We start from the raw sequence: 14,111 nt of genomic DNA on the forward strand, positions 1-14,111 counted from the left end.
CACACTTTGGTGACGTCATGTAGTGCAGGCCTATAGGGCCCTTGGTTCGAGTCCACGAGGGCGCATTGAGAGGTATTTTGGTATCTAACAACGGTCTGGTTGTTGTTGGACAGGAGAAATCACATTTTTGCGCTCCGACGTCTCATCTCCATGTCCACTACACAGCCGGCTTTTACAGTTCTATATTTTGATATGGTGCATGCCACCTGGGCATTAGACAATAGATACATCATACTTATTTAAATGATGTATACAGTTGTACATAATAATACATAATGCTCCATTTGAACTTAGATTACAATTTTAACACATAATGAAAATGTGCATGAGTTTCAGATGAATTTACAGGGTTCAATATTCATACTATGTTTACATGACGACCCTGAAGTTCGGTTCTATTTATTTAATGAATCATAATGTGATCGTATTATTCAACGCATTATTATTATGTTTGAGACATCAACCACTGCTCGATGACCATAATGTTTGTGTAGGTAACAACTGGTAAAATGTACATCTAGGTCATAAAAAACATAATATTTTCTTCTCAGCCATGTCAACAATTATCAGTGAACGAAATCTCCCATCCGTTGTCTGATTGGCCTTTCACAAGGATTCCTGGGTAGTTAAAGTGCGTGGAGCCTGTTTCTATGCGGGCTTCGTGGAAGACCGCTTCAAGGGTACAAAGGGGGCGCTGCTGAGCACACTTCAGAGCCTTAAAATGATGAATGGGACAGCCTACGGACTCGTAGACTCGGCGAGCACGCGCAATTCAAGTCCACGAGACCGAAAGTCCACATGAAGTGCGCCATTTGGGACAGGGCCATAGCATGTTTTCCAACTTGTAGATCGTTGGCTTTGTTCTGAAACAGACTTCATTTGTTGCATTTTCTTCTTTGTGGGTGTGTCTACTGCACACGTCCTGACCTAACACACAATTTCTGTGTGTAATTATAATTATATTGGAAATATAATTATATATATAAATATCTGGGATTATTAGCAGAAATTATATACCATTGCTTGGAGGGACAGTATGCTTGGGAATAATAAGTCCATTCACAGCAAGCGATATAGCCAGTAAATAATTTAAATTAAGTTACTGTACTTAAAAAAATATATAAAAAACATAACAAAGGGGAATAACTGTAGGCTAAAGTTTTGCACATACCTTATAAAAGTATAAATCTGTATTCAGACTTCAGAATTTGACATTTGCATTAGGCTTATACGTAGCTCGCTCTCACTGTTAATAAGCAGGGACATTTCCCGACCTTAAATAAATAACCATTTACATGCTGAGGACCAGGGCTTGGCATTAACACACACCCTGCCAGATGTGTGTGTATTCCAGCAGTGCCGTGAAACACAGTCACTACTACATTTTCTATACAATATATACATTTTTCTATTGTAGTCTTTTAAAAAGGCATCTGAAATAATAAACTAAGTGCAATGTAGTGTTGACAAAAATATTGATTTTTCGATATATCTGAAATGCTTCCAATACTTCCAATATATTCAGGATACCAGCGTCTCTTTCTCTCTCTCTCTCGTCTCTCCGACAGCGAGAGACACACAAACCCGCCTCCACTCACTCACTCGCTTCATTTGCTCCTTATGAATATTGTTGGTGTTTCAGGGCTTGAATTTCAGTGTAGGATTGCATGTATTGCGCATCATTTTACTCATTCCCGCAGATTTTGGGATTAGTGTGCGCACATAAAGCCACCTCTCAGGACTAAAAATAAGTTATTTTATGCTGCTTATTGCGCATAAACACTCAAATACACACAAAATAATGTCAAAATGCCAGTCTTGGTGAGTATTCACATAAACACAGTCAGTTATGATAAAATGAACGTAAACAGTTGAGAAAGAAAAGGCATGTGTAACAGTGTAATGGATTCGTGCATCAGCTCTTAAAGTGACAGCAGCCTAATAAACCTGCTGCCAAATTATGAGATACTATTAAACATATCTATATGGCAGTTTTTTTCCCATGGTATTGATGTCAAAATTGTGGCCAGTGAAAATGCTGAGTGGCTCATAACTTTGGAGAACCACTAGCCAAATGTCAAGTCCTGATTAGGACGTTTGCATTGTAGGAATGCACAGGGAGTTCAGATATAAAAACAAGACTAATTACGTAACGTTAACGCATTGAAATCAGATTAGTTGGCTTCACTTATTTTTTGTAGTAAAGCCCAGCATAGATCTTACACCCAACTTTTTCACATCCAGCTGGTGCCTTTTATGCCTGCCAGACGAGCTCTTTACTCGAGACTCTATAAATCATTTCTTTATTGACCTCGCCGTGTCAGTGAACTGAACAGAGCCTCTGTTTCGTCTTCACTGGGATCATGGAGTCCAGCCAAACCTGTTAATTAAAGGGGATGTCCACATATTTTTGGCCAAGTATTGCATTAAAGATATCTTATTTATCTCATCCTCAGTATCTCCTCTATAATTTCTCTTTATTAATTTCCTCTCAGTTGTTTGTGTTTGTGATCCTCTCTTATGTTTGTCTTTTCTCTGTTCTGTGTTTTCAGCCTCTCTGGAGAGTTCGCCGTAACTCGAGCGTTCCCGGAGATCCTGCGTTCCCGGTCCATCTTCCACAACGTCCACTCTCAGCCCCTGCTGTCTTCCTTACTCTCTATCCAGCGGATCTATACCTCCCTCTGATCAAAACTGACCTTCAGTGGCTCTCTTTACAGCAAATACAACCTCGAAGAATCGTCTGGACTATCGATGTTCACTTTTGGACAATGTGAAAGACTTGCTGCTGAATTGTGATTTTTTGTTGTATGTAATTCTGAAGTGTAGCACTTTAACTTCTATTCCTGCCAGCGCTCAGCACACAGCCTGTTAGCAAACCTATCCATCTATCTATCCGTCTATCTATCCGTCTATCTATCCGTCTATTTATCTATCTATCTATCTATCTATCTATCTATCTATCTATCTATCTATCTATCTATCTATCTATCTGTCTGTCTGTCTGTCTGTCTGTCTATCCGTCTATCTATACGTTCATCTGTCCGTCCATCCATCATCCATCCATCTATCTATCTATCTATCTATCTATCTATCTATCTATCTATCTATCTATCCATCTGTCTATCTATACGTCCATCTGTCCGTCCATCTATCCATCCATCATCCATCCGTCCATCTATCTATCTATCTATCTATCTATCTATCTATCTATCTATCTATCTATCTGTCTGTCTGTCTGTCTGTCTGTCTGTCTATCCGTCTATCTATACGTTCATCTGTCCGTCCATCCATCATCCATCTATCTATCTATCTATCTATCTATCTATCTATCTATCTATCTATCTATCTATCTATCTATCTATCTATCTATCTATCCATCCGTCTATCTATACGTCCATCTGTCCGTCCATCTATCCATCCATCATCCATCCGTCCATCTATCTATCTATCTATCTATCTATCTATCTATCTATCTATCTATCTATCTATCTATCTATCTATCTATCTATCTATCTATCTATCTATCTGTCTGTCTGTCTGTCTGTCTGTCTGTCATCCATCTATCATCCATCTATCCATCATCTATCCATCTATCTGTCTACCCATCTATCCGTCTATCTATCTATCTATCTATCTATCTATCTATCCAAATGAATAAACAAGCTATCTTTCTATCTATCTCTTCACATGTAAACCCACAATAGTGACATGAGGACTCCACCCTTTGCACGTCTGAATACTTCTTGTCTCTTCCTTTCTCTCTCTCTCTCTTGTGTCTGCCGTCTCTTAGTATAATGTAAGACGTCTGGTCGACTTGCTTGGTTAGTTGTCTCTTTGTCTCTGTATGTCCCTGAGCTTGAATTCCCTCGTCATCCATCAAAAGCAAAATCCCGTTATTACGTATCCCGCCGACTGATGTGCACTGTGACTGTGACCAGGTCTCTTAAAAAAGACAAGCCCACCCTTCAACAGGGATCTGCGTTTCACCCCAAATCCTTCTCTCATCGCCGGACCAAATGCATTATACCCTCATCTCTTGATCTGGAGCCAATCTTGGGGTTTGACTCATGGTGGAATTCAATTAGAAGGAAGGATGAAGCAACTGAGCTCCAAGCTGTGAAACTGCAAGAACTGAGAAATGGAGAAATGGAGAAAGGAGGAGAAAAATAGATGATATGCCTCTGTGAAGTCTCATCCTGCCATTGGGAAAGACAAGGAAAAGAAGAAAATGTACTTTTCGGCATTATTAAAACGTGTATAAGCGAGACTGAGCATTACTTTGGAGAAAAAAAACTTCCCATTCACTGTATCTTCTTGAATAGAGATCCTCACAAAGGCATCACTGTTAATACGACATGGCCATTCACTGTTACCTTTTTAACCTGGAAGCACATGCAAGTTCTGAATCAAACGAACTGTGTCTTTGTACCCTTTGATCATTGTCACCTTTGTATCAAACAAGAGCCTCGGGCGTCAACAAGGCTTCTCACCACTAAGAGACTTGCCTCAATTGTAGCATGACTCCGCAATATCACACACACCTTCCTCAAAGGCCTCGACACGGTCGCAAACACAGATCCATGACAGCGCAGACCCGACATTGATTAACCAGAGATGTTTTGAGGGCTACAGTAATAGGTTACATGCTGTCCGGCCATGCCTGTGATGGAAGGGTCTGCCTTACAAGACGCTTTCGAGATCCAAAAATTGAGTGGTATCGATTACACCTCGTCGATTAGATCTCATATTGGCTCTTGTCTGGCTCACAGGATGGAGTCAATACTGGGAATCTGGGGAAAAGCATGTTCCAATTAAAAACTAGCCACCATTTCATGCCTTTGTGGGGCCTTTTCCTTTAGAGGGCTTTGAGGACCGAGGGAACTTGTGAAGGGCTGAGAGGGTGAAAACCGAAATGATCATTGGTTTTATAGCTGCTAAACTAGTATAGATATCATTAGAGAATGTGTGGTTCAAAATGAGTTTGTCTTGATGAGCCACAGTAGGAAGTGGCAAAAATTAAACGAGCAACTCTAAATCAGCTCTGAAAGACACCGAAGGAGAGTTTGAGGTCTTTTCGTGTGGATTAGATCATGAGATGGTGAGATGTTCACCCACGAGGGGGTTGTTTTTGATTTGAACTTTATGAGACCATCTCATGGTACATTAACCGCAGAGTTCAAGTCAATTCAACATGTTCAGCAAAAACTCAATAGCATCATACTGTCGATTCAGACTCTTAGTTCGCCTTAGGGCGTTTTTGTTATTTACTAAGAAAAGTGCATAGGGATTTATTTTATTTTTTTTAAGATTACATTTTATAGCATATACTAGTGCTGTACAATATACTAAAACTCTTTGATAATCACATAAAAAAGACATTTAGTTCTTATACTTTAAAATATATATAATGAATTTTGATATGTTAGGATAAAAAAAAAATTATTCAGTCGTTCTCAGAGTCTTCAACTAACCAAAAAAAAAAAGGGCAAACACTAAGGATCCTTTTTGATATTTAAGACGCTAGACCTTGGAAAAACAAATTAATCATGACTAATGCACAAATGTCCAAGGATAATTAATGAATAAACATTCCCTTCCTGCTCTTTTATTTGAGAGATTTGCCTTTAGATCCACATAGACTCCAAAACTTCTTTGAGGAAGAGAATATAAGACTGATGTTAGATGCGCTTCCCTCTAGTTTTATCTGAAATAATATAAACACACGTTGAACGTTTGAATTTAGTGGATTATTATGCACTGAACGTAAGCTTTTATCAGCTCTGAATGAGACGCACACAAATCAAGTGAACGTTAGCCTCAAACTGCACAAACTACTCATGGATACGCTAACATAACAGTATATGATTATTTTCTTGCAGTATTGCTATATTGATGCATTCACTATATTCACTTACACCAACACACCCATGTAAATGCATAAAGCTGTTTGCATTAATCTGAATAATATTATTTACACTCGTAAATAATTTTTGACACTATGCGAGCATTCTATTGTTCTTGTTCATGTGTTATGTTTTTTAATTCGGCAGGCATGCAGACTAAACTATCAGAGCCCTTTCTTTCCATATAGTGTGCCTACTCATTATGAACATGTTAATATTCAAATAAACATATTAATATAACAAGGCTATTCTTTGTGTCTTATTGAATGCAAGAGCTATGTGAATAAGATGCTTAACCAATAGCTCTTTATCAGGTGATCATGTGTGTCTATTTAAGTGCGACAGTCGGTTCCAGAAGTTAAAAACTTCCTTCATTTTCTCCATAAACAGATTTTCTATCAGAGTTAGTTCTGGCTGCAGATAAAGTCCTTATTGTTGGTGATTTTAATATACATGTAGATAACAAAAAAAGATGCACAGGGATTGGCATTTAAAGACATTCTTAACTCTATTTGAGTTAGACAACATGTGTCACGACCTACTCATTGTCGTAATCATACTCTCGATTTAATATTATCACAGGGAATCAATGTTGATGCCGTTGAAATTCTGCAGCAGAGCGATGACATCTCAGATCATTATCTAGTCTCGTGTAAACCTCATTTAGCCAAGGCTGCAAAGCCGACTCAGTGTTACAAATATGTTAGACCTATCACTTCTGCCACTAAAGATTGCTTTATTAATGATCTTCCTAATCACTTTAATCATCTCAGCATCCCGGATAGCTTAGAAGAACTAGATATTGTGACAGAAACTTTTAACTCTCTCTTTTCCAGCACTTTAGACACAGTTGCTCCTTTGCGCTTAAAGAAGATTAAAGAAAATAGTCCAACGCCGTGGTACAACGAGCACACTCAGGCCCTTAAGAGAGCAGCCAGAAAAATGGAGCGCAACTGGAAGAAAACCAAACTAGAGTTTTTACACATTTCATGGACTGCATACAGAGAGGCCTTAAAAGCTGCTAGATCTGCTTATTTTTCAACCCTATTAGAAGAAAATAAACAAAACCCTAGGTATTTATTTGAAACAGTGGCTAAACTAACGAAAAATAAATCTTCAACCCCAGACGTTTCACAGCAACACAGCAGTAATGACTTTATGAACTTCTTCACTTATAAGATTGATAATATCAGGGAGAAAATTATAACTATGCAACCGTCTATTACAGTATCGCATCAGGCAGTGCATTGTAGTCTCCCTGAGGAAAACATTTATTCATTCATTTCTATAGAAGAGGAAGAATACGTTAAACTCGTTAAATCATCTAAATCGACAACATGTATGTTAGACCCTATACCGACTAAGCTACTGAAAGAGATGCTTCCAGAGGTCATAGATCCTCTTCTTAATATCATTAATTCATCTTTGTCATTAGGATACGTACCAAAAACCTTTAAGCTGGCTATGATTAAACCACTTGTTAAAAAAACGCAACTTGATCGTACAGAATTAGTCAATTACAGGCCGATCTCGAATCTACCTTTTCTGTCAAATATATTAGAAAAAGCAGTATCTTCACGACTATGTTCCTTTTTAGAAAGAAATGATATCTGTGAGGATTTTCAGTCAGGATTTAGACCGTACCATAGTACTGAGACTGCTCTCATTAGAGTCACAAATGATCTGCTCTTATCATCCGCTCGTGGTTGTATCTCTCTATTAGTGTTACTCGATCTTAGTGCTGCATTTGATACTATTGACCACAACATTCTTTTAAATAGACTTGAAAATTATGTTGGCATTAGTGGAATTGCAATGGTTTAAATCATACTTATCTGACCTTTATCAGTTTGTTGCAGTAAATGAAGAGATGTCTCATCGATCACAAGTTCAGTATGGCGTACCACAAGGCTCAGTACTAGGACCATTGCTGTTCACTCTGTACATGTTACCCATAGGAGATATCATTAGGAAGCATGGCATTAGTTTTCACTGTTATGCTGATGATACTCAGCTGTCAGCTCTATATTTCTTCACACCCTGACGAAACTTACCAATTCACTAAATTAACGGAATGTATAGGTGATATAAAAAATTGGATGACTAGTAATTTCCTACTACTAAATTCTGAAAAAAACAGAGATTCTAATTATTGGACAAAAAAAAGACTTTCTCACGTAATACCCTAGAATACTTTCTAACACTTGATGGCTGCTCTGTTAAAGGGATAGTTCAGGATTTTAGACATGAATCTCTATAGCTTCCCCATAAGCAGTGTGGTGCATTGACCATGACTTACCCCCGACAGCGTCCTGTGAGCCGAGCTCCGGTCCAGTTTTGGTCAAGATGAAATTAGTCCGGCAAGTTTGCTGGGGTCACGGCAATAAAGTTTTTTTCTTCTCAAATCAATATGTGTTCAAAAGAGTGATATATTTGCAGCACAAAACCGCTGTCTATGGAGAGGTCAGACCTCGTAATGGCTTGGCACTATTTTCTTCCCCGTCATATCACTGCGCGCTGCCGCTACCTACAGCCAGCTGGGAGCTGCGCACGTGTCACTTTGTTTACAGCTCGTAAAGAGAACGATAACATGTCTGACTACAGCAGCAACGATGACAACATTGACTTCGACACACAGCCAAAAGGATATCTTTACGAACCTGAATACACAGATGACGAGTTACGCCAGATGGAGTTAGAAAGGACAGAAAGAGAGAGGATGGACAGAGAAGTTGAACAAGTTTTCAAAAAGTTTTCTTTAAAATTATTTCACTAAAACTACAACTTTTAAAGGGTAAAAAATACCTGCATCCACTTTGCAGTCTTTCTAACAAGAATATTCTCCCATAAAGCATACGTTTCTTGATCTTCATGTACGTTTTATGGATTAATTTCAAACTTACACTGAGCACCCTGCATAGGCTACAGCTGACTTTATTGACTGTAATCCTGGATTGCAAAGACAACATTATGGACATGGTCGACATAATTGCTGATGATAGTAATAATATTCTACATAATGTTATGTTTTATAGAGGCGTAACTGGAAATACCACATTGAGCTATTTGCTGCACACAACGTTACTTGTTGTTCGTGTATAGCCTGTTTTCTTGATAACATCGAGGCAAAACTTTATTACCCTTCGGTCTATTGAAAATAATCGGGCCAAGCAGGCTTGACGCCGTTGTCCAGTGTACTTACCCAGGGTGCTGGGACAGCAGTACTCTTCAAAACACGTTGCTTCCTCTGTCCTGGGCAGGAAGAAACATAGTCGTCGTCGCTGAAGTGTGCACTGCAAACGCGAAGCTTCTTTATCTTCGCCAGTTTGGTGTTCACATTGAAGCCCAGAGCAATGAGCCAAAGTCGCCTCAGAGCAACATCTGCCACAGGAAATCTTTGAAATGTGTGCGGAGAAAGCGCCACATCTTTGTTTGTACAGTCCGGATAGTCACAAGTCCGCACCAATTTCTACAAAGCTTGTACAAACTGATCGCTCTTGGTGAGTAGCTATGTTAGCTCGTTCGTGTAGCTGTTCTGAGCACGTAAACACTGCTGTAAACACTGCCGAACAACTGAAAAAGTGGTGTGTGCCTGCGCAGCTCGCAGCTGGCTGTAGGTAGCGGCAGCGCGCAGTGATATGACAGGGGAGAAAATAGTGCCAAGCCATTACGAGGTCTGACCTCTCCATAGACAACGTTTTAGTGACGCAAATATATCACTCTTTTGAACACATATTGATTTGAGAAGAAAAAAGCTTTATTGCCGTGACCCCAGCAATCTTGCCGGACTAATTTCATCTTGACCAAAACTGGACCGGAGCTCGGCTCACAGGACGCTGTCGGGGGTAAGTCATGGTCAATGCACCACACTGCTTATGGGGAAGCTATAGAGATTCATGTCTAAAATCCTGAACTATCCCTTTAAGTCTTCGTTGTCGGTTAGGAACCTGGGTGTGCTCTTTGATACCAATCTTTCATTTGAAAGTCACGTGTCTAGTATCTGTAAAACCGCATTTTTCCATCTTAAAAATATATCTAAATTACGTCATATGCTCTCATTGACAAATGCGGAACAATTAGTCCATGCAATCATGATTATTGTAAGGCTATTATGGGTGGTTGCCCTGCACGCTTAATAAACAAACTACAGCTGGTCCAAAACGCAGCAGCTCGAGTTCTTACCAGAAGCAGGAAGTATGACCATATTAGCCCGGTTCTGTCAACACTGCACTGGCTCCCTATTAAACATCGTATACATTTAAAAATATTGCTGATTACTTACAAAGCACTAAATGGTTTATCTCCGCAGTACTTGAGCGAGCTCTTAACGCATTATAGTCCTTCACGTCTGTTGCGATCTCAATATTCAGGCCACTTGATAATACCAGCCCGATCTCATCCCAAGTCGTCATATACTGACGCTTTGGACATTTCGTCTACATCGAACGCACATGGCACCCTTTAGCGTCAATATGAGACGCAGATAGATATGGGCCAGAAGGCGCCTCCTAGCGGTCTAACCCTAACTCTACCCCAGACCTAAACCTACCTATAACCGAACAAAGCTCTGTGCGTCTCATATTGACGCTAAAGGGTGCCATGTGCGTTCGATGTAGACGAAATGTCCAAAGCGTCAGTATATGACGACTTGGGGTGAGAATGCGTTGGATAATACCTAGAATATCAAAATCGACTTCTGGTGGTAGATCCTAAGTTAATAACTAATGATCGTTGCGACGGAAATGAATCAATCAAAACTAACTTTATCTGGACAATAACTTTATTCTAGAGCTGCTATAAAGCCAAAACAATCTCAGTTACTTTAATTTCCTGTTATCACTGTAAAGCTGCTTTGGAACAATCTACATTGTTAAAAGTGCTGTATAAATGAAGATGACTTGACATAAGGAAATAGATTTTTAACAATAACTCACAAACCTTTATAGAAAGACCTACTGTGAGCAACGAGGCTGTTAATCGATGGTATTTGCTTCTATTGAAGCCGTCAGCCTAATATCTTTAAAACAATCGGGTTAACAGCAGAATTCCTGGTGGGAAAACTACATTACCCATAATGCCGTACAGAATATTCCACCAATCAGAGAGTAGTGATAATCAAAATACGCCAGAAGAGCTTTTTAGCTCCACCCACTCCCATGAAGCACTGCGAATGAGTTAATCGAGTTGATTTTCCTACGCTTATTTGTAAGTAAGTAAACTTTATTTATATAGCACCTATCACAGATAAAATCACAAAGTGCTTTACATCATACATCATACATAAAACATAATAGCTCAGTCAACTGAAAGCTTGTCTGAATAGAAGTGTCTTCAGCTGTTTTTTAAAAGAATCAACAGAATCGGCCACACGCAGCGACAGTGGCAGGGCATTCCACAGTTTGGGAGCAACTGCTTGAAAGGAGGAACGAAGAGTTTCTGACCAACTGTCTAGAATGACCATCCAGAGACATCGATTGGTCGAACAAAACACCAAGGTTTCTTAGGCTCAACTGGACGGATGAGTCCAAGGAACAGAGGTGTTGTTTAATTTGCGGTAGTTTTTGTTCTGGAGCAATGATCAAAGTTTCAGTCTTTTTTGTATTCAGTTGTAAATAATTGTTGTATAACCAAGTCTTAAAGGGTTAGTTCACCCAAAAATGAAAATTCTGTCAGTAATTACTCACCCTCATGTTGTTCCAACCCCGTAAGACTTTCGTTCATCTTCAAATTAAGATATTTTGAATAGTCGTTATTTTTGTTTGTTTTTGCGCACATAAAGTATTCTCGTCGCTTTATAAACTTAAGATTGAGCCACTGGAGTCACTTGGACTATATTAACGATGTCTTTAATGCATTTTCTGGGCCAGCAAGTTATAGTGTCTTAGAAGCCTATGGAGGAGTGAGCCAGCTCTCAGATTTAATCAAAAATATCTTAATTTGTGTTCCGAAGATGAACGAAGGTCTTACGGGGTTGGAACAACATGAGGGTGAGTAATACTGACAGAATTTTCATTTTTGGGTGAACAAACCCTTCAATGCATGACAGGCATTCCAATAAATCAGTTAATTTACCTAACTCTGACTCTTTGAATGAGCAGTACAACTGAATGTCATCAGCATAAAAATGATAAGAAACATAATTAAAATTACAAATTATTTCACCAAGAGGGCTAATATACAATAGAAACAAAATAGGACCTAAAACCGAACCCTGAGGAACTCCACATGACAGAGGGGTCATTTCTGATTCTGACAAAATGTTATTAATAGACACACAAAATGATCTATCACTCAAGTAAGAGGTGAACCATTTTAGAACAGACCCAGAGAACCCCATTTCATTACGTAGCCGATTCATCAATACTGTATGGTCCGATGTATCAAATGCAGACGATAGGTCAAGTAAAATCAATACAGTGTACTGTCCAGAGTCAGCAGCCATCAGAATGTCACTTGATACTTTGAGAAGCGCAGTCTCAGTTGAATGGCATTTGCGAAAACCTGACTGAAATTAGGGTAACACTTTAGAATACTGTTCCTTCATTAATGAATAACTACACAGGAACAAATGAGTAATGCATTAGTAACACTCTAGTAACTACTATTAACTAACAAGAAACTCTGATTAACGAATTAGTAAGTAATCGCGCTCAGATGAATGTAGTAGTTCATTATTAGCTAATCAATAACTACAATTTTTTTCATACCTCCCAGAGAACTACTATCTATAGGTTCATAATTAACATGAATAATGCATAATTTATAATAAAAGGTAATGGTAACCCACTAGTAATGACTCAAGTATTACTACATAATTTTAAAGGAACTACTAATTATTTGGATCAGTATCTAAAGTGAAAAACATGATAACAACCTAATATTGACTGAAGTCATTGTAAACTTTTGAGATTTTTGTAAGATTTTGAATATCAATTCCTTCCAATGGATTTGGTAACACTTTAGTCATTACTAGTGTGTTCCCATGATCTTCACTTTAGAATACTGATCAAAATAATTAGTAGTTCCTTTATAAATATGTAGTAACACTTTATTCATTACTATCCAAAACCTTACAAAAGCCTTAAAAGCTTACAATGACTTCAGTCAATATTAGGTTGTTATCATGTTTTTCACTTTAGAATACTGATCCAAATTATTAGTAGTTCCTTTAGAAGGATGTAGTAACACTTGATTCATTACTTATGGGCTACCATTACATTATATTAAACATTGTGCATTATAAATATTTATTAACCTGTATATAGTAGTTCTTATAGTCTTCAGTGAGGTATAAAAAATAGTAGTTACTGATTAGCTAATAGTGAACTACCACTTTTGTAAGGCTTTTGTAAGGTTTTGGATAGTAATGAATCAAGTGTTACTACATATTTATAAAGGAACTACTAATTATTTTGATCAGTATTCTAAAGTGAAGATCATGGGAACACACTAGTAATGACTAAAGTGTTACCAAATCCATTAGAAGGAATTGATATTCAAAATCTTACAAAAATCTCAAAAGTTTACAATGACTTCAGTCAATATTAGGTTGTTATCATGTTTTTCACTTTAGATACTGATCCAAATAATTAGTAGTTCCTTTAAAATGATGTAGTAATACTTGAGTCATTACTAGTGGGTTACCATTACCTTTTATTATAAATTATAAATTATGCATTATTCATGTTAATTATGAACCTATAGATAGTAGTTCTCTGGGAGGTATGAAAAAAATAGTAGTTATTGATTAGCTAATAATAAACTACTACATTCATCTGAGCGCGATTACTTACTAATTCGTTAATCAGAGTTTCTTGTTAGTTAATAGTAGTTACTAGAGTGTTACTAATGCATTACTCATTTGTTCCTGTGTAGTTATTCATTAATGAAGGAACAGTATTCTAAAGTGTTACTGAAATTAGCAATAAAATTGCAATAAACTTAAAGTATATTGTTCAAATATATACATATTTCCCCATTGTTTTTAATTTGAATATGTAATTTGCAATGCATCATGGGATTGTAGTTCTTTCCCTCACTAAAGCGGACACAGTCTTTTTTTTTTTTTTGCTTCAAATCAAAGTTATTAATGTTATGATTCTCCTCAGAGCTTGTTGCCTTGGTTCATGAGCATTATCGAAGACTTTTGTTAAATCCCTATGGGAGAAATGATTGGAAAAAAGTGAGCGGGCACCGTTGCACTCTATT

The 14,111-nt window shown here is 37.9% G+C and overlaps 1 protein-coding gene across 2 annotated transcripts in view; it reads left to right on the plus strand.

Annotated features, from left to right (window-relative positions):
• Positions 1 to 6,291, plus strand: part of samd12 (sterile alpha motif domain containing 12) — a 116,423-nt gene extending 110,132 nt beyond the window's left edge. Inside the window, exon 5 of one of the 2 annotated variants that reach the window (XM_082186010.1) lies at positions 2,553 to 6,290. In XM_082186010.1, coding sequence (XP_082042136.1) covers positions 2,553 to 2,575 — 23 coding nt within the window. In that variant the 3' untranslated portion in view covers positions 2,576 to 6,290. Of the gene's footprint in view, positions 1 to 2,552 lie in introns of both variants that reach the window. The other variant, XM_082186009.1, reaches the window with a different exon arrangement.
• Positions 6,292 to 14,111: the final 7,820 nt, after the last annotated feature.

Source organism: Leuciscus leuciscus (assembly GCF_965113295.1).
Source record: "Leuciscus leuciscus genome assembly, chromosome: 12".
NCBI lineage: Eukaryota > Metazoa > Chordata > Actinopteri > Cypriniformes > Leuciscidae > Leuciscus > Leuciscus leuciscus.